This window comes from Phoca vitulina, unplaced genomic scaffold, assembly GCF_004348235.1.
Source record: "Phoca vitulina isolate PV1807 unplaced genomic scaffold, GSC_HSeal_1.0 scaffold2, whole genome shotgun sequence".
Classification (NCBI taxonomy): Eukaryota; Metazoa; Chordata; class Mammalia; order Carnivora; family Phocidae; genus Phoca; species Phoca vitulina.
The window spans coordinates 83,793,192-83,814,892 of record NW_022589705.1 but is presented as its reverse complement, the minus strand read 5'-3'; the positions used below and the strand labels follow the sequence as shown (position 1 = coordinate 83,814,892).

The window sequence follows — 21,701 nt, the reverse complement described above, 5'->3', positions numbered from 1 at the left end:
TTCCCGGTGAGTCCCGCAGGCCTCTTCTCCCTTTTCTCTGATTTAATTCTGGGAGAAAACTCTAGACAGAACCAAAGGCATGGAAGTCAAACATCTCTGTCTTCAGAGATGGGACATGGCTAAATGGCAGCCCAGAGACCTCAGAACAGCAAGGCCATCTCAGCCCCACATGTCCCCAACCAGATTCCATGCAACATTCCCATCCCCTGCCCAAGGGCCAAGGTAGTCCCTTGACCCTAGACGTAGTGGGCTTCCAAATAGGCTTCTGATGAGACCCCTGTAAGTATCTGGGGAGGGCAGACCAAAAGCATCTCCGTAAAGCATACAAAATTAGCCCTGTTTCCAGAGCTGGGCATCTGTTCCTGAGAGGGCACAGTTAGGGGCCCAGGAAGTTGTGAAAATGACAAAGCACAACTGTCCCCATGTGGGCATTAGCTCACGTCGGACCCCACCCTCAAAGAAGCCCACCTTCCCAGCTTTAGGGCAGCTCAGGAGCCATCCCATGAGGCCAACTTCATATTTAAAACCAACTTAATGCTACAAACTTAAAAAAAAAAAAAGTGCTGCCCAGCTGAGCCCCTGAGGAAACCTAGCTCCCTGAGGGTGGGTGGTGGGCCTCTGAGACCACCATCCCTGGCTGCCTCTCTCCAGAGGGCACAGTCTTGGTGCGGCCCAGAGCAGCCCCGCCCCAGGTTGGGTGGGGAAGAGAGCTGACCCCCTCCCCCACACCAAAGTGGGCTTCAGAGACACTGTGGGATGGTCAAGCCTCTGTGGGGGAGGGCAACAGACCTCAGGACCCTAAGCCTGAGGAGGTAACATAAGCCCCTCTCCCCATCAGCTGCCAAGGTCTGGTCTGCAATGAAGATTCCTCCCTGTCAGCCCTTCGGCATTCCCGTGACAAAAGGAGCCAAAATGCCACCAAGTCCTGGTCACCTCTGTCCTGGGGTGGTGGGGTGGGGGGGGAGGTCTGTGTGAGAACTGCTTGGGGGAGAGGAGATCCTTAAAGAATTACTCCCTTCAATAAACAAAAAAATCCTTCCAGGGAAGGGGAGGATGATACCAGTAGTTACCAGAGGGGGTGCTTTCTGGCAGTTTCTCGCTTTAATCCCACCTGTCTCTCTGCGGGGGCTGCCACTCCCTCCCGGGTGCTCAGTGTAAGACAGCCCCTGTCCCAAGCAAGTGTCACAAATGGAGGAAAGGTGCCCTAGGCAGCCCCTATAGCTGCTTCCACATTCCTGTCCCTGTTTCCCCCGGGCGGGGTGGGGGGGGGTTCAGTGCTGACTCCCTGGAGGGTCGTTTTTCATGTTCTAAGGGGACGGAGAGGTAGAGAATTCCATAGAAGTGGGTCTCCACACCTGGAGCCTCGATGCCGCCTCCCCTGGGATGGCTCCCTGCAACCATCTCTGGACAGAGGAGGCCAGGAATTCAAGGCTGGCGCCTCAGCTGGAGATGACAAGCAGGAGAAGCCAAAGGGCCCGCAGCCACCACTTACTAGAATTACAAGGCCGAAGTGCAAGTAGCGTTCTAGCAGACTGGACGGGGCCCCCAGAGATCCGGCCCACTGCTGCGGGGAAATCGGGGACCTGGCCTGCCCTCGGACCATGGACAGCACTGGGCCCGTCTGAGAAGTCTTACTAGAAACTAGAACAATCTCCCTGCTAAAAACTCAGGGAAGACAAACAAACAAAACTCAACCCGAAATAAATACAAAGGCATTAAGTGCTTCTTGATAAATTCAGGGTCCTAATTCCCCCCTGAAAGGCAGGGGCAGGGCCTTTCCCTGGACCTGGTTGCCTCACCTGCGGCCCTTCGCGTAGAGGTCAGAGGTCAGAAGCTGGATGGGCCTTCCCAGGCCCAGCTTCCATGAGGAAAGAGAGGACCCAACCCCTGATACACTCCTCACCCACATCCTCTATGTACCCCCCTGCCGAGACAGCTTCGGCTGGCTGGGGGGTAAGAAAGAGAAGAGGCCCCCGGGCCCTGAGGGCAGCACCTTGTGTCCCACGTCACTGCACGGGCAGAGGGCCTGTCAGTCTCCAAGGAGGTAGAGCCAGGGGCGGGCTGCTGGGGGCAGGCAGGGCCACTCAATTAATCAGCAGGTCCCCAAGGTCGTAGGAGTCGAAGAGGTCACTGATGCCCTCGCCCCCGTCCAGGCCCCACAGGTAGTCGTCCTGGTCCAAAGGCGGGGAGAAGCTGATCAGGGGAGAGCTGCACGGCAGGCTCGGGGACAGGAACTGGTCCTCGGTCTGCTGCAGAAGTGGGTGCGGCAGCTCTAGCATGCTGTCCGTGGCCTCCAGGGGGACAAGCGGCGGGGGCGGGGGCGCTGGCGGCTGCGGGACCTGCTGGGGAGTCAGCGCTGGCCCTGGAGACAAGCAGACAGAGGTCACACCTGGACCCGGTGCCCAAAAGCCTCTGGTCAGACCTCGGAGCACAGGAAGAGCCCTCCCCCGTTCTCTGGACCGCTGTGCATCCTCTTCTCTCCTAACCTGCCCCACACCCAGTGGCAGGCGACACTCTCCCTCTCCTGGCACAGCGGTAGCCGCTGCCCTCGCTCTCCCGCACTCTCTCCCCCTCCTCTCGGAGGAGGTGGGATCTCTTGTTCTCCAAACCCTACCCACTTGGGGCACCTGGCTAGCTCCGTTGGAAAAGCACGCGAATCTTGATCTCGGGGTCGTGAGTTTGAGCCCCACACTGGGTGTAAAGATTATTTAAAAATAAAAATCTTTTTTTTTTTTTTTTTTTTTTAAAGATTTTATTTATTTATTTGAGAGAGAGAGAATGAGAGAGAGCACATGAGAGGGGGGAGGGTCAGAGGGAGAAGCAGACTCCCTGCCGAGCAGGGAGCCCGATGTGGGACTCGATCCAGGGACTCCAGGATCATGACCTGAGCCGAAGGCAGTCGCTTAACCGACTGAGCCACCCAGGTGCCCAAAAATAAAAATCTTTAAAAAAACAAAAAACCCTCGCCCTTCTCACCTTCAAGGCTCTGGCCCCTGAATCCACGTCCTCTGTTTCCTGCATCACCAATTTCTCTCTCTCACAGATCATTCCCATCATCAGGCAGACACATTCTAATGACTCCTATCTTTAAAAAGCATCCTCCCCGACCTCATGACCCTCTCGAATTCCCAGCCCAGTGTACTGCTCCTTTTCATAGCAAAATTTCTCAAGAATTCCTGTGCTCACCCTCTACTTCCCCACCACAATTCACTCTTCAACCCACTCCAACCTGGGGGCTGTCCCCACAAAGCCACTCAGCCCTTGACCTCCTATTGCTGGGCTCAATGGTCAGTTCTCAGCCTCATCTTATTTGACCCTCCAGCAGAATCTGGCGCCATTATTCACACCTTCTGGAAACACCTTCTTCACTTGGCTCCAGTACACTAGATTCTCCTGGTTTTCTTCTTACCTCCTTGGCTGCTTCTCTTCTGTCTCTTTTGCTGGATCCTCCTCCTCTTCCTCACTTCTAAGCCCTCAAGGCCCCAGGGCTCCACCCTCAGACTCCTCTCTCTGGCTGCACATCTTCCCAGGCGACCACAGCCACACCTCGGCTTTAAATCTCTTAGACCCACCACGCACAGCAGATGCCTCTGGCACAGACCTCACCCCTGAGCTCTGGGCTCCTGCAACACCTCTGCTTGGATGTCTCAGCTACTCCAGAACTTAGCATGTCAAAACCAAACTCCTGGTCTTCCCTGCTCAGTTAATGGACCACCAACCACTCAGCTGCCTGAGCCAAAAGGCCCGAGAATCACACAGAATCCTGCCATTTCCAGGACACCTGGAGGGCTCAGTCGGTTAAGCGTCTGCCTTCGGCTCAGGTCATGATCCCAGGGTCCTGGGATCGAGCCCTACCTCGGGCTCCCTGCTCGGCGGGAAGCCTGCTTCTCCCTCTACCTCTGCCCTCCCCCTTCTTGTGCTCTCTCACTCTCTCTGTCAAACAAATAAATAAAATCTTAAAAAACAAAAACAAAAAACCCTGCCATTTCCCCAGCACCCAGTCCAGCAGTGAGATCTGTCATTTCCACAACCAAATGAATTCTGCAAGCTGCCCATTCAGTTCCACTACTGTGACCCTGGTCTAGCCCATCGTCCCCACTGAGACCGCTGCCGGGGCTTTCTTACCAGTCACCTTGCAACGCTTGTGGTCTAGCTTAAAAATGGCTTGGCCGGCGCCGAGAAGGCCCTGCACGATCTAGCGCCTGCTGCCTTTCTGCTCCCTCTGTCCCGCCTCCTTCCACTGACACTCAGCCTCTCCAGCTACACTGGCTCGGCTGTTTCTTTCCTTTTTTTTAAGATTTTATTTAAACAGCCTCTCGGCTGTTTCGAGCACACCAAGTGCGTTTCTCCTTAGAGGCCGGAGGTTGCCTTCCTACACAGGGACGAGAATAGGGCAGCGGAAATCCCCCCAAATATATCCTGATGCCTTAAACCCCGACCAAGCATTCCTTGGAAAATAGAGCCGTGCTGGTGTGCCCGCCTGCCTGAGCAGCCTCTTACTCACCGTGTATCTGTGGGCAAGTGACTTAACGTGGACGAGCCTCGGCTTCCTCACCTCTAAAATGGGGACGATTCTCCCCACCTCGCAGGGTTGCTGCGAGGATTCAGTGATAGGTGCAAGGGGAGAGCCCTTCTCAATAAGCAGAGCTCCGGTTTACCAAGGGCTTACCACGGCCGGCTCTGCTCTCAAGGAGAGGCGTGTTTCACCTCCTCAAGTGGCCCCACAGGAGGCAATATGGGGACCCCATTTACAGATGAGGAAACTGAGGCTCAAAGGAGCCAATTAAATGTATGTGAACGAAAAGAATGACATGTTTCTTTAGCGGGTTGCTGAGGCCTGCAGGGGTTCTGGCCTGGGAAGAGGGGGAGGCCCCGGGCTCGGACCCCAGCTCCACCGCACCAGCTCTACGACCTGGAGCCTCAGTTTTCTCGGGAGCAAAAATAAGGCACCACCTCCCTGATGCGCCGAACAGCAAGGAGAACTGGCGCGGAAGCCTCTGGCGCGGGCGGCCCTCGCTCTCTCGCGCGGCTTCTCACCCCCAGGAGCGAGCGGCTCTCTCTCGGGTCGGGGCCTGCGCCACACTCCGCGGGCTCAGACTCGCTTCTGAATCTCCGAACCACACAGGGCAGGCGCCCGGTCTGCATAAGCTTTTTAAAAAATCACATTCACGCTGTCTCACTGCCTGTAACCCACCCAGGAGTCGTGAGGGAGTTTTAAGGGTCCCAGTTTTATTTTTATTATTATTATTATTTTTTAAAGATTTTATTTATTTATTTGACAGAGAGAGACACAGCGAGAGAGGGAACACAAGCAGGGGGAGTGGGAGAGGGAGAAGCAGGCTCCCCACTGAGCAGGGAGCCCGATGCGGGGCTCGGTCCCAGGACCCTGGGATCAGGACCTGAGCCGAAGGTAGATGCTTAACGACTGAGCCATCCAGGCGCCCAAGGGTCCCAGTTTTAGAGATGTGAGGACAGTGGCTCTGAGGGGCCGAAGTGACCCGCCTCCAGTCACCAAGTCACAGTAGGTGAGGTGCAAACACAAGCCCCCGTCTCCCAGTGTCGGCTCCTGCGTGGTAGCGACACTTACGTTTACCTCAGAATGTGAGAGCCTGGAGAGGTGTTAGAGACAACCCTTGTCCAAAAGCCCCTCCGTGACAGATGAGAGAAACTGAGGCCCCAAAGGGTTAGTGATTCCCCCTGGTGATGCCAAAACCTGGGTCCCCAGACTGGGTGTGGCCCCTGGCGCTCAGACCTCAAAAGGGCTCTGCTTCAGGCCAGAACATGGAGCGTGTGTGTGTGAGATAGAGAGAGTGTGTGTGAGTGTGTGTGTGAGAGTATGTGAGTGTGTGTGTGTGAGGGTGTGTGTGTGTGTGAGAGTATGTGAGTGTGTGTGTGTATGTGTGTGAGAGAGTATGTGAGTGTGTGTGAGAGAGAATGTGTGTGAGTGGGAGGGTGTGTGCGTGTGAGAGTATGTGAGTGTGTGTGTGAGAATGTGAGGGTGTGTGCGTGTGAGAGTATATGAGTGTGTGAGAGTGTGTGTGAGAATGTGAGGGTGTGTGCGTGTGAGAGTATGTGAGTTGTGAGAGTATGTGAGTGTGTGTGTGAGAGAGAATGAGTGTGTGTGTGTGTGAGATAGAGTAGGTGAGTATGTGTGTGTGAGGATGTGTATGTGTGTGAGAGAGTGTGTGAGGGTGTGTGAGAGTGTGTGCGTGTGAGAGAGCATGTGAGGGTGTGTGAGAGTATGTGAGTGTGTGTGTTTGTATACACCTTCCAGGAAATGTCCTTCTGTTCCCTCTGGCAAGGACATCACTAAGAGACCACATGGCAAGGGTGGAGAGGGGCACCCACGGCACAGAGCTGACTCCCGGGCTGGCCTCACCACCAAGAACTCTGTCAGCCTCCAGTCCTTCTGGGAGCACAACTGATCCTTAAAACCGAGGTAAAAACCTCACCCTTGCTTATGTTGGAGGGTCCCCCACCGCTGCCCCCGGTCTCAGAGGACATCTGAAGTGAAAGTGGTTCTAACCGGGAGAACTGTGCGCATGTTGACAGTGGAGTGAGAAGGCAGAGCGAAGCAGGAGGGTAAACAGGGTGGGGCACAGGTCTGGCACGGGAGATAGGCACTGGGAGGGGCCTGGAGGGACAGATGGTTGGTGCAGGGAGAAGCCTGTGTCCCTTGACCAGACCAGGACACAGGAGAGATCACCAGAGAAGAGCTGGGGGTCTGGGCTCTTGTCCAAGCTCTGCCTCCAACTTGCTGGGTGACCTTAAGGAAGTCACTCGCCCTCTCTGAACCTCAGCTTATTCATGTGTGAAATGAAGGGCTGAGTTAGATCAGGGCTCAGCAAACTTCTGTAAACGGCCAATGGCATTTTAGGACTTGCAGGATACTTAGTCTCTGTCACACAGTCACTTTCTTCTTGCCCCCCAACTCTTGAAAAATATGAAAACCATCCTTAGCTCATGGGCCACCTAAAAACAGGCCAGATTTTTCCTGTAGGCAATAGTTTGTGGACCCTTGAGTTAAAGAAATGGAATCCGGCCTGTGTTCTGTGGACGCCCCACCAAGCTTCTTCCATCAGACCAGTTTGAGCTCTGGTTTGTTTAAACACCCGAGTTCTACTTAAGGGAATTCTGCTGCTAAAAAAACAGAAAGTTGAACACTGGCCTCCATAGCCTCGAAGGATCTGTCAGTCCGACCTGATGTGTGATCCCCGTAAAGGGCAAAAACCATCCTGGGGGAAGGGCCTTCCCAGGCTCCCATTTCTACTCCTTCCGGACTCCTTCCCTGGGACCTCTCCCACCTCTTTGCTCCCTGGTGACTACCTCATGCTACTTCCTGCCAGGTACAGCCGGCTTCAGCTCTACGGTCCACCTCCCAGCCAGGGGGCGCTGCTCCGCTCAGGAGCCCTTTCCTTGGTCTGTTCCAAGCCTCACGGAGAGAGGACTGGGCTAGGAGTGTGGGGACTGAGGGTCAAGACACAGTTCTGTTGCCTCCCAACTAGGAGACTTTGGGTGAGTCCCATCAACCTCTCTGCCCTCACCTCAACCCTCAGTTTATTCATCTCTAAACTGGGAACAATAAGGCCTACAAGAATTGCTGTGAACAGAAACGTGATAACATAGACGTACCTAGTACATAGTTGTGATTTAAAAAATCTTAGGGGCGCCTGGGTGGCTCAGTCGTTAAGTGTCTGCCTTCGGCTCAGGTCATGATCCCAGGGTCCTGGGATCGAGCCCCGCATCGGGCTCCCTGCTCCGCGGGGAGCCTGCTTCTCCCTCTCCCCCACCCGTCCACTTGTGTTCCCTCTCTCGCTGGTCTCTCTCTGTCAAATAAATAAATAAAATCTTTAAAAAAATAAAAAATAAAAAATCTTAGTAGAGCCTTCCTCCAAAAATCTGTAGTTCCCATTTCCTGCGGGCTTACGGAGGGCCAGGGGCTTTGCTGTTGGTAGTCAGCGTAGCAGTGTGGTTCTAGCAGTAGCAGGAGGTTAACGGCGACAAGAACAGTCAGCAGTTACTGCGAGGCACCGTCCCAAGGGCTTTACCTACACGAATTCACTCAATCCTCACAACCTACGAAGTAGATACTGTTAGTTACTGCGCCCAACTTACAGGTGAGGCTAAGGCAAAGAGAGGTTAAGTGACTTGTCCAAGGTCACACAGCTGGTAACTGGAAGCGTGGGGACTCAAACCCAGGCCCCCTCCGCCCCAGAGCACATCAGCCCCCCACTGAGACAAGAACACACGCACTTGCTTTATAAAGTGTAAAGTGTGAGCTGTCCCTTCGCTGCCCAACCGATGTTGCCACAGAAAAGGAAACTCTAAGGCTGGTTTCTCTCCCCACCTCCTGTCGCTCTGGATAGAGGGTCCTACCTTGGGATGCCATGGGTTCTATCATCCCAGGGTCAGTGCTGCTGCCGGGCTGGGTGGAGTCAGGGCTGGGGCCAAGGGTGGAGGTCGGGGGGAGGGGCTCCTTGGCAGGACTGTCCGGCTCCTGCACCTCCTCTGGGCACAGGTAGACTTCGATGGGCCCCTGGGTGCTCTTCAGATATATCTGCAGGTTCTCCTAGAGGAAGAAGAGAAGCCAGGTCATGGCTCTGGGCAGCTGGGCACTGACTCATGGGGTGGGGTGTATGGATGGGGACACCCAGGGCTCCCACCATCCGTGTGAGCAAGCTCAACTCCTGAGCTGGGCCCCAACACCTGCCCCATCTGCCCGTGGAGGGCATCTGCTCTTTCCGCCTGTCTGGCCCCCAGGCTCCCTTCTTTGAGGGAGAATATCTTGATTTTCCTTTGGGAAACCACTCCTCTCCCACTCTCAAGTCATGTAGTTTGGGGGGACAACATCTTTCCCAACTCCAGTGGGTGAGCTTGGGGTGCAGGCTGGGAAAGTCACAATGATGGTGACTAGTTCAGGGAAGCACATGACTCAGCTCAGTCCGCTAGCATCAGACCCAGGACTCGTGCTGGACTTGGAAATGAAAGCTCCCTTCCCACAGGGGTCGCCGAGCTGGGATCATGAAAGCTACCTTTGCCCCTGGAAGAGGGGAACCCGCCTGGGAATGGAAACAGCACAGAGAATGGCAGAGAAAGACAGAGAGCACGGGGTGAAGCGAAAGTCATAGTTGGAGCTCCTGCGTCTAGCCCTGCCTGCAATTTCCAAATCTTCCCTCTGCACCTGTCACTTGGTTCCCCATAGTCCCCTCCACCCCCCACCCCTGACTTAAGCCATGTGGATTTGGCTTTTGTGACTTACAACCAAGAGTCCTGATACTTGGCCTTCCCACCCCTGCTTCTTCCCTCCCACCATCAATACACACCTGCCATTCCAACACGCACTCAAGTCTCCTCCCTGGTTCACCTGCAGGGCCCTCTGTCTACCCCTATTTCCCCTGACAAAAATCCTGTTCATTCTTTAGGACCCAATACCTGTAACCATCTATGGGCTCTTCCTCCAACTGTCCTTTCTCTGGGCCCTCAAAGCATCTTAAGTCTATAAATGGCAGCATGACTCCTTGCTTGGGTCTTTTTCCCACTAGGTCCTGAGCTCCTTCAAGGCAGGGGTGGGGCCCCATTTATCTTAATATCCTTCCATTAAACAAATTATTTCTTGAGCCCTTATATGTGTCCAGCTCTGGGCTGGAGGTACCCCAGGAGTGCAGCTTGCTTTTGTGGAGCTTATCCTCTAATAGATGAAGCACAACATAATCACATAATCACCAATATCTCCGAGCAAACGGAGGTTAAGTGCAGTAGAAAAGCACAGGTAGTTAGGAAACCGGGGCGGGGGAGGGAGGGGAAGGGGGTGTAATCAGGGAAGGCTTCCTTGAGGAAGTGACCTCTGAGTTGAGACCTGTAGGACGAATAGCAGTAAACCAGGCAGAAAAAGGGAAGAGCATTTCAGCTGGAGAGAGTAGCAGCAGAAGGTCTTATACTGGGGACAAGCTTAGTGTGGTGGCGACACTGGTAGAGAAGTCAGTGTGGCTCAGTCAAAGGCACAATGGGGCAGCATGAGAGAAGAGGCTGGTGAGGTCAGAGCACAGAAGGTCTCATTAGGAAGTAGTAAGAATTTGGGTCTTTAACTAGGCGAGCATGATTAGCAGGAAAGGATTATGGTGAGCACTAATACCATGGTGTGCGGGCACAGGAAGGCAGGGGCTGGTGGGTGCAGAAAGGTGGTAAGAGCGGAGATTTTCTTGGGCCAGTAGCTGATGTCTGTGGTCCTTTCCAGCTCCTGCCGTCGCTGCCCCAGCTCAGAGACCACCAATCTTGCCATGGGCGCCAGAATGGTTCAGGGAAGCTTGTGGCCAGGTAGCGCCAGGGACAGAGCCTACAGAGCAGCCTGGGACCCTCCATAATCTGCTCTCCACCAAATGCTGCCCCTCTCACCTCGCTCCTGTCGGGCACTTCCAGTCTTGTCTGTGGAGGGGCCTTGACCGCGATCACCGTCTGCTCCTTAAAGTTGCCAACGGCACGGATGTCCTGGTAAGTCACATAGGCCAGTGTAGGGGCAGGAGAGTCAAGAGAAGTAACTGGTCAAAATTCAAACCCCTAGCCTGCCAGGTGAAGCCTCGGAACATGTCTTTCTCATTCCTTACACAGCTTGGAAATAACCAAAAACGATAACCTGTTCTTTTAGTATCATAAGCTACCTTGGATACCTTTAGAAAACAAATGGGAGTATAAATCATTTTTTTAACCACTTTTTAAAAAGCTGCCTCCTGTCAATTTTTTAGGCTTTATCTTGGGCGCCTGGGTGGCTCAGTGGGCTGAGCGTCTGACTTCGGTGCAGGTCATGATCTTGGGGTCCTGGGATCCAGCCCCATGCTGAGCTCCCTGCTCAGCGGGGAGTCTGCTTCTCCCTCTCCCTCTCCCCCTCCCCCCTGCTTGTGCTGTCTCTCTTTTTCAAAAAGATAAATGAAATCTTAAAAAAAAGACTTTACCTCTCAGACTAGATCATTATCTCTGAGCAGGTAGTAAGACCTGTCTTATTTCTTTATATTTCTCACAATGCCTAGCATCCTTCCAAAAATACAAAGTGAGATCCAAAAACCAATGAGATGGTGGAACCATTTGGGAAAAATGTATGAAAAGCCTTAGCAAAATCCATGTTTGTAATTTCAATCCTAGGGATCTAAGGAAATAAGTAAAAAATATAGGAAAATGTTCTCTATACAAAGATATTCATCACAGTCCTGCTTTATAAAAGCAAAAATCTCGAATCAATCTAAATGTTGATTCTAGGCCTTCTCAACAAACCAGAATGTAGTCTGAGCAGGACCGTCTCAAATCATTCTAAATATGAGGTTAAATCACATGAGGTTGCTGTTTTTGTAAAAAATGGTCCAATAGCAACAATTCCATGTGGATCAAGCAAATAGGGAGGATTTGTAGCAATGTTAAAAACTGTCTATGGTAGGGGCGCCTGGGTGGCTCAGTCGGTTAAGCGTCTGCCTTCCGCTCAGGTCACAATCCCCGGGTCCTGGGATCGAGCCCTGTATCAGGCTCCCTGCTCAGTGGGGAGCCTGCTTCTCCCTCTCCCTCTGCAGCTCCCCCTGCTTGTGCTCTCTCTCACTCTCTCTCCGGCTCTCTGTCAAATAAATAAATAAAATCTTAAAAAAAAGAAAACCTGTCTATGGTGATATACTAAGTGGGGGAAAGCAGGATATAAAATGTTGTGTATAACAGCTCACACTATATTTAATAACACGTACCCTGTGTATGGGTAAGAAACAAGGGCTATGTTAGGGTGGCAACTGTTTCTTTCTTTTCTCCATTTTCCAGATTTTTGTTTTGCTTTAAAGATTTTATTTATTTATTTGTCAGAGAGAGGCAGAAAGAGCACAAGCAGGGGGAGTGGGAGAGGGAGAAGCAGACTCCCTGCTGAGCAGGGAGCCGGACGTGGGGCTTGATCCCAGAACTCCGGGATCATGACCTGAGCCAAAAGCCGATGAACCAACTGAGCCACCCAGGCATCCCTCCATTTTCCAGATTTAAAGAAATGGACTTATTTTCTAATGAGAGTGGCTTCGATAGACTTGTGAGGGAAAGCCACCGAGGAAGGCAGAAACAGACATGCCAGACCCCGAGGGTGAGCTCCCCCTGCCGGGAGATTCTATCCGAACTCAGGATGGCTATGAGCATGCAACAGGGCCCTGCTCCCTGACCGCGTCCCCCCACCAGACAGGATATCTCTTGTTGGCCTTGTCCTCGGTCAGGTGCTTGAAGTTCAGAGAGCAGCTCTGGATGAGCTGGTCCAAGGCCTGCTCTGTGCTCATCAGCTCCTTCAGCTCCTGCCCCAGCTGTTGCTGCTTCCCGGGCCAGGTGGGGTCTTCAAACATTCCCCTGCCTCTGGGAACAGAGCAGTCCCCCAGTGTCAGTCTCAGTCCACATTCAGGGGCCCAATCCCAGGGCTACAGCGCAGACCCGCACAGATGGTGCGAAACCCCAGAACGGGGCCATTGGTGTGGTCCACAACGGTGCCCCCTGGGCTGTGCTAATCAGTGGTCTTGCCTTCCAGGGAGTTGCTAGGAATTGGAAACTGAAGTTCGGGGGTTGGGCTAGGGAAAAGAAACAAGTCAAGCCTGACCCCACTTTTGAGGGGCTCCCAACATGGTCCACACTACACCCCAGCCTCCCCCAGATGCCTTGCCTGGGTTCTCTGCAGGTCTGCTCTGATCTTCGTAGGAGGAAAGGAGCCTGGAGGACTCAGATATCAGAGCTGGAAGGAGGATCAGTCGCTACAGCCCAGCTCCCAGGGGACTTTCCTAAGCTAGAAGAGGAGAATCTTGGGATCCCCAACTCAAGAGGATCTGGGTCCTCTTAGGCCTTTACATGTCTCAGCTCCAGCCCTGACACACACCCGCTGGATAGTGCACCCCCCCACCTTCACCCACAGCACATGCACCCACGGGTGCCATTGGCCCCGGCACAGGCACTCACACCCACTGGATGTTGTTCTTGGCCTTCTTACGGATGAGCTGGATGCCCTCCAGCACATTGGTGATGTCGTAGATGCGCCGTTTCTGCACGTCTAGCACCTCGGCGGCCCAGTTCAGGTCCAGGACCCCATCCTTGGATTCGCTCAAGAGGTAAATGAACTTCTTGGTGAGCAGCCCCAGTGACGTGTCATACCGAGTCTTCTCTCCGGGGGACTTGGGTGCTAAGGGGAAAAGGGGCCCAGTCACCACTCAGGGAGAGCCAGCCTGGGGAACCTCATCCACGGATCTGGACCTATTAAGTACCACCCTTCACACGAACGCAGGAGTAACCACTTTCCAGTTTCCAGAGCACTGCGAGGCAGGAGGTCGTTCACCAGCCCCGTCCAGGCGGGGAACCTGATACCTGGAGAGGGAACATGACTAGCTTAAGGTCTCACAGTCAGGGGCAGGGGCAGGACTGGAAACCAAGCATCTTCTAACTCCTGGTTCAGAGGACCTTTCCACCATAGCTTAGGGCAGCCATATCAACACCCCCCCCCACCACCACCAATGACAAATACTGTGTGTAGGTCACTGTTCGAAGCACTTTCCATATACAACAAATGCAATCCTTACAACACCCTATAAGCTGCTATACAACCATCCCCATTTAATGGATGAGACTACTGAGGAACAGACAGGTAAAGTAACTCGCCCAGCTCACTCAGCTAGAAAGTGACAAAGCTGGGATTTAAATCCAGGCAGCCTGGCTCCAGAGTCTTTCTTCTTAACCATTACCCTCTCCTGCCAGCTATGCCAGGAATCTGGAATTAGGGTAAGAGAGAAAGGGAATGATGGGCTGGGATTCGAGCACATTTTTCCACTTGCATTTTCTTTCCACGTGTAGCCTAATGATATCTGAAAGGAATCAGTCCTATAATATCAAATGGGGCAGGTTCATGAAAAAAAAGATCCTTTCTTAATGAGGCTGATGTCACAAGACCACATCCCAGCTGCAGTATCTTAAACCACGAGTGGACTTTGGCAATCAAGTGACTTGCAAGTCATACAGCAAGCTAGCGGCCAAAGAAGTTCTGGAAACTGAGTTTTGGAGAGCCTCAGATTCCTCCAGAAGGGGACTTTAGGACCCCTTCACATTTGGCACACAGGCGGTTTGGGTCAGGTTTTGCACCCTTGGCAGACACTGCTAAATGATCAGTGCACTTAGTATCTCTCAATAAAATGCTCCAGGCAGCTTCTACCCATCAACAGGAGGGCCAACTCTCTTGCTATTATTCCTGATCTAGCTGTGCTTTGTTTTACAGATGAGACAGCTATGGCTCACAAGAAGAGTGGCCAGGGCCCTGTCCAGACCCCCAAATTCCTGACCGTCATGCTTTGCACCCAGTGACATAACCTTCTTCATGAGGTCTCTGACCCCCCAAATTATTGTTCCTCCCTAACATAAGTTTCTAAAACTCCAGCTGGAACCAGGATATTGATTGAACATATCAGGAGCAGAAGTAGAAATTCCCTGCAGCTTAGCTTTCGAAAGACACCACCCTGGTGGCCTCTGGATCTTAACCTCTGAGGCACATGGTTTAGACTAATCCAAGCTTCACATCCCTTGGAATCACTCATTCAGCTCTCTGCCTGTGGGACAAAGACCCTGGTTCACCCTGTTCCTCTCGGAGCTGGAGTCTCTCTTTTAGAAAAGGTCAGACTGAACTCAATATAAACTTTTTAAAAAAATGAGTAAGCTCCCAAGTAAAACACCAGTCATCACATTCTGGTCACGAGAGTGGTGTATGGTGTGGGAGATGCAGGGCCCGCTTGGGTTTGAGTCCTGACACTCCCCCCGCCTCCCCAACCAGCAGTGTGACCTTGGGCAAGTCACTCAAGCTCTGAGTCTCAAACCGCCTCATCAGTGAAAGGGGGACAGTGCTAAGCACGGCAGGGTTCCGTGACAGAACGCAGAGGAGCCTGCTCTGTAAACGGGGAAGTGTGCTGCAAATATCACTCCTGCTGATGTGGGTAGGGTTGCTGCCCTCTGCCCCTGTCCGCCCCCCTCCCGAGCCTGCCCTTAGATGCCCCACCAGCCCGGCTTACTTCTGGGGCTGGCGAGGCCGTCCACTCTAATGCACTTGCCCTTGGGAGTCCGGAATTCAGGGACTGCTGGCCTCCCGATCCCCTCCAGGTCCAGCTTCCTTTTGGCCTTGGAGAGAGGAGAGAGAGAGGCAGAGTTTGAGAATCATTCCTCCTTCAGTCTTTCCCCGAGTCGGGGCCAAAGCACGGAGGCCACCAGCAGCCGCTTTCTGTGCCTCAGTTTACCACCAGTCCTGGTGCAACATCACTGCCCTTGGTGAGGAAACAGTTCAGCTCACCAAGTGAGCTTTCGGGGGGAAAGGGGGCCCGGTTTTCTGAAGAGCACACGACACTCTCATCCTGAGGTGCAGGTACCTGAAGATCACTGAAGCCAGTCTGGCCAAGAGCTCAGGGTTCCTTAATAATGGGCCCCAAGGTCACTTGTACATCTGCCGTCCCCCAACCCCCATGCCCAGAGGAGGATGCAGGGAGGAAGGAGTGGGTAGGACCTAAACCACATCAGGCTGGGGAGAGCCTCCCGCGCCAAGTGCAAGAGCAGCTGGCCCGGCGGGCCCTGGTGCCCATCACAGCCCCACAGCTGGCCCTTATCAGGGTGGGGCTGGGCATCCGCCCCGGCCCAGGGGACTTCCTGGCTCAGTGCCACACCCCAGGGAGGTGCCCACATCGGGAGGCAGAGCCAACATTCCCCACCCCCATGTTTGGGCTCCCACTCAAGGGCCCCAGGGCCTCCTGAATAGACTCCATTTGCCATTCTTTCTTTGCTGAGAGGGGCAGACAATGAATCCTTCCCCTGCATCTCAAGGACAAACAGCTGAGGTCCCCCTGCTCCCCCTGCCTGTTCCCGCCAAGCTTGGGAAACACCTGCTGGGGAAATCAAACCACAGACCCATCTGCTCTTCTCCACCCCACTGCCACCAGGCCCCAATTAGGCCCAGAAGCTGCACTGGCCCGGAAGGGGCCTCTCTCCTGTTAGGGCTGGGCAGGGGCAGGGCTAGGGTACTGGGGCACTGGGGCATAGGTCGGAGGCCTGGACTTGCCTCTCCCAGCTCCTTTGTGGGCTCACTGTGTGTGTGTGTGTGTGTGTGTGTGTGTGTGTGTGTGAGACTTGGGGAAGTACTCCACATCTAGGAGCCTCAGTTTCCTCCTCTGTAAAATGAGGCAGAAAACACCTGCCTTGAGGGACCACGGTGAGGAATCAAGGAGGTAACTCCTGCAAAGTGCTCAGCCTGTGGCTCGGCACACAGAGGTGTTCAGAAAATGCAGAGTCCCTTCCCTGAAATCCAGGCTTGGCCTCTTCCTTGACACACCCTTCAGGGGGCCCCTGAGCCCATTTCCTTCCTCTCCCTCTCCCCTAATCACCCAGACACCCCTAAGTTGGTTGGGACAGAGAGGCCTATTTTAACGTTTGACAGTGAGGTCATGCTCAGCAGGGCTGAGACTTCTAACTGCTGCTGAGCACAGCTGGGCAGACAGGTGTGGGAAGTGGTGACAGCTCTTCCGGCTATCAGCTCCCCTCCCCACCGCTGCGTCCTCCAGGAAGTCCTCCTGGACTGATTCCAGGAGACCCGTTCCTTGGTTTGAGGAGCCTGGATACGATGCTCCTCTCTTCCACCCCTATCCAGACCTGGACACGATCCAAACACTTCCCTGCTCATTCCTCTTGAAGTCTCTCTGGAATATTCTTTTTCTAACCTCTCAGCTGGTGAGATCCTAGATTCTAGGGACTGTGACCTATCTTGTCTCTAGATAAAGGCCCAGTCATTCACTGAGACCTTCCACATGCCCTGGGCCGAGCCCCAACATTCATCACCTCACTGAGTCTCCCTAGCACCACCAAGCCCCATTTAACAGCTGGAGTAACTGGGACTTGGTGAGCTCCAACATCTTTATCAATCCCGATTGAAGTTGTGCATCCCAGGACCCTTCATCCATCCCGCAAGAAGGAATGCCAAGTGGGGCGCCTGGGTGGCTCAGCCGTTAAGCGTCTGCCTTCGGCTCAGGTCATGATCCCAGGGTCCTGGGATCGAGCCCCACATCGGGCTCCCTGCTCTGCAGGGAGTCTGCTTCTCCCTCTCCCACTCCCCCTGCTTGTGTTCCCTCTCTCGCTGTGTCTCTGTCTGTCAAATAAATAATAAAAAAAAATAAAAATCTTTAAAAAAAAAAAAAAAAAGAAGGAATGCCAAGAGCAGCGAGAGGAAGAGCAGTCAAGCTGAGTTCTACCCGAGGAACAGGCGGAGGGACCCAGAGTCTCCCCAAAACCCCATCCACCTCCCCCACCTGCCAGGAGCCAGGCCCTGCTGAGTTCACAGAACACGAGGAAGAACCTCACTACCTGCAGAGCGGGGAGAAGGAAGGACCTTGAACAGAGTATCTGCACTGGGCCTATCACGTGCTCATCAGTCCTGTGCCATCAGCACTGGCAATTACTCTTGGCAGGAGAGAAATGGAGACTCAGAGAGGGTAAGCCATGAGCCCTAGGTCACATAGACAAAGGGCAGAGCCAGACTTTGAACCCAGGATTGTCTGACTCCAAAGCCATGTACCAGGCCGTCCCAGCTCTTTCGCACACATTCCCCCAGATTTTGCTGGAACTTGAGCCAAGGCCTGGCTGTGCCCACCTGCCCCCATTACTTTATATACACAGACCAGTCCCCTCCCTTCCCTTCCGGTCCCTCCCCTTACCCAGGACTTCAAGCGTCCCCAAGCAGCAAAATGTCCCTCATCCAAGGGTATCTCCCTGACACCTTGGGGCACAGCCCATGGATGGGCCTGAGCCTATAGAACAGAGGTGGCAGAGGACAAGCCCAGAAAGATGCGGGCCAAGGAGAGCCTGAGCAAAGACCTTGGACTCAGACCTCCCTGGGTTCCCCTCTAGGCCTCCCCCCTTCTTAGCTGGGTGAGCTCAGCAAGTCGGTTGACCTCTGGAGCCCCACCTGTAAAATGGGCATAATCTGCTCCACCCCGGCCGGGGACTCAGGGACAGTGCAGCAAATCGCTTTGCTCACACAAGGAAGCCGGAATCACTGAAGCTCCAGGGGCGCCAGCAAGGGGAAAGATTAGAGGTAAGCTGAAGAGACGGGGATGCGCCAAGAACAAAGGCCAGTCTGGCTCTAACCTGGACCCTCTTAGGAGGCAGCCCCTTTGGCTGTTTCTTAAAGGCCTGGTTAGGATTCAAGTTCCCCCGGCCAACCCCAAGGGAGAAGAGTGAAGCTCCCTCCTCAGGCAGCCCCAGAAGTGAGAGGGCTGGAGACCACCAGACACAGCCCCACTCTGGGCAGCAAGGTGACGAAGGTGGGGCTCGAAGGAGGAGGAGTGACTTGCCCAAGGTCACACAGGGAATGGAGCCAGGTTAGCCCCAAGTCCTAATTTAGACGGTGGGGGTAGGAGCAAGTGTTCTAGATCCCAGCTCTACCACTCCGTAGCCTGCATTTCCACATCTGACCCCACCTTGGACAGTTGTTCCTTAAAATGTTCCTTTGCTTTCATGGTTCTCAGGGGACTTTGGAAAAGACAGACAGAAGGAAGGAGAACTGTGCCGAATCCCACCCTCTTCACAGATTCCCATAGGAATGAGACAGAATCACGTGGTGTGCCTGGCTGGCCTAGGGACTCCATAGAGAATCCCAAGCCTTCCCCAGAGGGTGCTGGAAAGAGCCCCAGACAGGGAGTGAGGAGACCAGGGCTCAGGCCTTCATTCTGCCATTGAACTTGGTTGCCATCCCTGAGGTCCCTTTAAACAGCAGCTCCCCAACAAATCCTACTCACCCTGCACTTTGCAGCCTGGCCACAAACCAAGCAGCCACACCCAGGGTTGGGTTTGGAGCTGCTCCAGGTCACACCCTGGTAAAATGAGTAAGCAGGGGGCCAGGCCTGCCCATGGGGCTGGGGGCCATGGGGCATCTGACGGGAGAGGGGGCTCTCGGCCTGGCAGGGCTTTAAGGGAGTCTGATGCAAGGAGACTCTCCCACTTCTTGGCTTGTGACTTGGACAAGTAACTTCACGTCTCTGCTCAGTTTCCTCATCTGTAAGATGCCTCATCCCAGGCATCTTGGCCAAGATAACGAATGTGAAGAGTGCCAAGCAGTGCCTGGCACACGAGTGGCGTTCAGTAAAAGAGAAGCATTCTTGCTGTGATCACTGAGCCCCTCTGGGAGGGAGCTACAGACAGATGCACTCGGGCTCCTCTGGGAGGGAAGCAGTTCAAAACCACAGCTGTTACTGAAACGCAGCCACTGAAACCCCGCCTGGGCGCCTGAAAGCAGCTTGCCAGAGGGGACTGCGCCCACCACTGAGCCCCCCCCCCCCCCGGGGCACCCAGCTCCTCGGTCGGGCAGTACTGCGGAAAGTCAAGGCTGCAGAGAAGAGACCAATGATCACCAGCCTTGGTCATACATCTCCCTGTATGACCTTGGGCAGATCACATCCTCCCTCTGTGCCTCAGTTTCTCCCTGGAGCTACTAATGCCTCCTGCTCCCCAGGGTACAGAACAGTGTTAGGTTGTAAAATGCTGAACATAAGATAAGATGCCCAGTCTCAGTTATCTTTGGCTGCTTGACCTGTGAAATGGGAATTGCACCCCTGCCTCCTTCCTCCTAGTTGGAAATCATGGGCAGGAAGGGGCTCTGGAAAGTTTAAAGCCTTGAGCATGGGCAAAGCATGATTCCCATAGCAGGGACTTGTGCCTGCTGCATCCAGGGAAGGCTGGGGGTCTGGGCCTGTCCACTGACAAAGGTCTGACCAGATGCCTCTACGGCAGTGAGGGGTGGTGTTAGCTCCGTACCTGAACTTATTCACCACTCACTCACTACGAAGCAAACTACAGCACCCCCATCTCCCCTCCCTGGAGCCTCTTTCCAAAACCCAGGACCTGGAGCTGGAAATGACCTGAGATGAGTTAGCCCAACTACCCCATGGACACATGCATTTTCAAGAAAAGAAAATGTGGGGCGCCTGGGTGGCTCAGTCGTTGAGCATCTGCCTTTGGCTCGGGTCGTGACCCCACGTCATCGGGCTCCCTGCTCTGCGGGAGACCTGCTTCTCCCTCCCCCACTCCCCCTGCTTGTGTTCCTTCTCTCGCTGTGTCTCTCTCTGTCAAATAAATAAAATCTTTAAAAAAAAAAAAAGAAAAAAAGAAAATGAAATGTAAGCCCAGACTGGGGCCAAGACTTGTCCAGGGACACACTGAATTAGTGGCAGTCAGGACCAGAAACCAGGCTCCCCACCCACCACCCAATTCCCCCAGGGCATTTCCCACCCCACCCACCCCTCCCCTATGGTTGTTTCCATTCTCAAGGGCTCCAGGAATTCCACTCCCACAAAACACACCCTGTACCTAGTGCCCAGATTTTGGGCCCTCCCTGGCAATGGCCTGGGGGCTTGAGAAAGGAAAAGTCCATCTGAATAGGAAACCCAGGGGCTGCCCCCAATTTGCACCTGCTACTGGCTGTCTGGAAGGGAAGACTGGGCCTGGGAGAGACACAGGGCAGATAATTGGGAAAGAGTTGGTTGTACGGGAGATTTAGAGTCTGTCCAAGCCAGGCTGGACCTGAGAGACACCCCAGCCCTGCTTTCCCCCCCACCCCGTTTTAAAGTCCCCACTGTATGCCTAGACCAAGCCCTATACCTGGACCATAGCAGATGCCCAGTACCAGTTTCTGGACCAAACAATGAATGAAAGAATGAAGGAATGGTGGCAATGTCGGCTCCGTGGACTTCCTCAAGGTCACACGGTGCAGTGGGGGTAGTGGGCTGAGTCTCCGCACTCCCAATCCAGTGCTCATTCCATTCGACGCCAATGGATGAGGTTATTTCATCCCAAGTCCGAAAACGAAGGGCTCTTCAACTCAGATATGCAGGGCAATGGGTTGTTCTGGAAGTTGAAAGCTCTCTTTTCCCTCCCCAACTCGACCTGTTTCGTTCAAACTGGGTCCCAGGCGCCCCTCCCTCCCTTCCCACACCCGCAAAAGCACAGGGAGAAGCGGTGGGCGGCGGCGGGGAGGTCCCCAGCATTACCGGCAGCCGGCCAGCCGGCACGCATCGCACAGCTTGGCCCTCCGGTCCGTGGGGGGTGGCGTCGAGGCAGGTGCCGGGCGCCGCAGTGGGAGGCACAGTCTGCGGGTACAGCGAGGTGTAGTAGGTGGCGGTGGCCGGGCAGAGCTGGGGGCTGCTGAGGCCGGGCGGCCACAGCTCGGTAGGGCTCATCGCGGGCAGTCCCTTCGAGGGCGGCCCGGCGGCTGGAGCCAGGGCCCGGGGCCCTCGCAGCATGGCGAGCGCAGCGCCCCCTCCCCAACCGGGCCTGGCGCGCCCGCGGGCACCTGCGGGCTCCGGAGCCCGCGGAGGCTCACACGGCCCGAGGCATGGCGCGGAGGCCCGGGGGAAGCCGCCAATGGACGCCTGCGGGGCAAGGCCGGACCCTCCCCTCCTGGCCCGCCGCCGAGCCGAGCAGCGCTTGGAGATCCCCGCTTGGAGATCGCCCCGCGGCGGCGGCGGCAGGGCCAGGGGCTGTCCCGCCCCGAGGGCGGCGGCGACCCGGGACGGCCCCGCGCCCCCGAAACGCCCGGCGCTTAGGGTCTGGCTGGCTCCCGGCAGGGGTCTCTGGGGTCGCTGGGGGCTCGGAGGAGAGGCGATGCGCTCAGACGGGGAAGGGGGGCCGATTGCACCGACTCCCTCTCG

The 21,701-nt window shown here is 54.7% G+C and overlaps 1 protein-coding gene across 1 annotated transcript; it reads right to left on the bottom strand.

The window, feature by feature from the left end:
- Positions 1-1,757: 1,757 nt before the first annotated feature.
- Positions 1,758-21,293, bottom strand: E2F2 (E2F transcription factor 2). Its single transcript, XM_032418096.1, has 7 exons — positions 21,042-21,293; positions 15,033-15,138; positions 12,946-13,165; positions 12,196-12,354; positions 10,393-10,507; positions 8,377-8,569; positions 1,758-2,389 (listed from the first exon to the last, which is right to left on the bottom strand). Exons 1-7 carry the CDS (start codon positions 21,291-21,293, stop codon positions 2,085-2,087), a joined length of 1,350 nt encoding a protein of 449 aa, XP_032273987.1. The 3' UTR covers positions 1,758-2,084.
- Between the last annotated feature and the right edge of the window lie 408 nt (positions 21,294-21,701).

Bases quoted from the DNA above. Each gene is read 5' to 3' on its own strand.
- E2F2 (XM_032418096.1), bottom strand. From the start codon at position 21,293: ATGCTGCGAGGGCCCCGGGCCCTGGCTCCAGCCGCCGGGCCGCCCTCG. The intron at 13,166-15,032 runs GTAAGCCGGGCT...TTTTCCCCTTAG, and splicing joins CGGCCTCGCCAGCCCCAGAA to CACCCAAGTCCCCCGGAGAG. The intron at 2,390-8,376 runs GTAGGACCCTCT...CACCGGGTCCAG, and splicing joins AGAACCCATGGCATCCCAAG to GTGTGACCTCTGTCTGCTTG.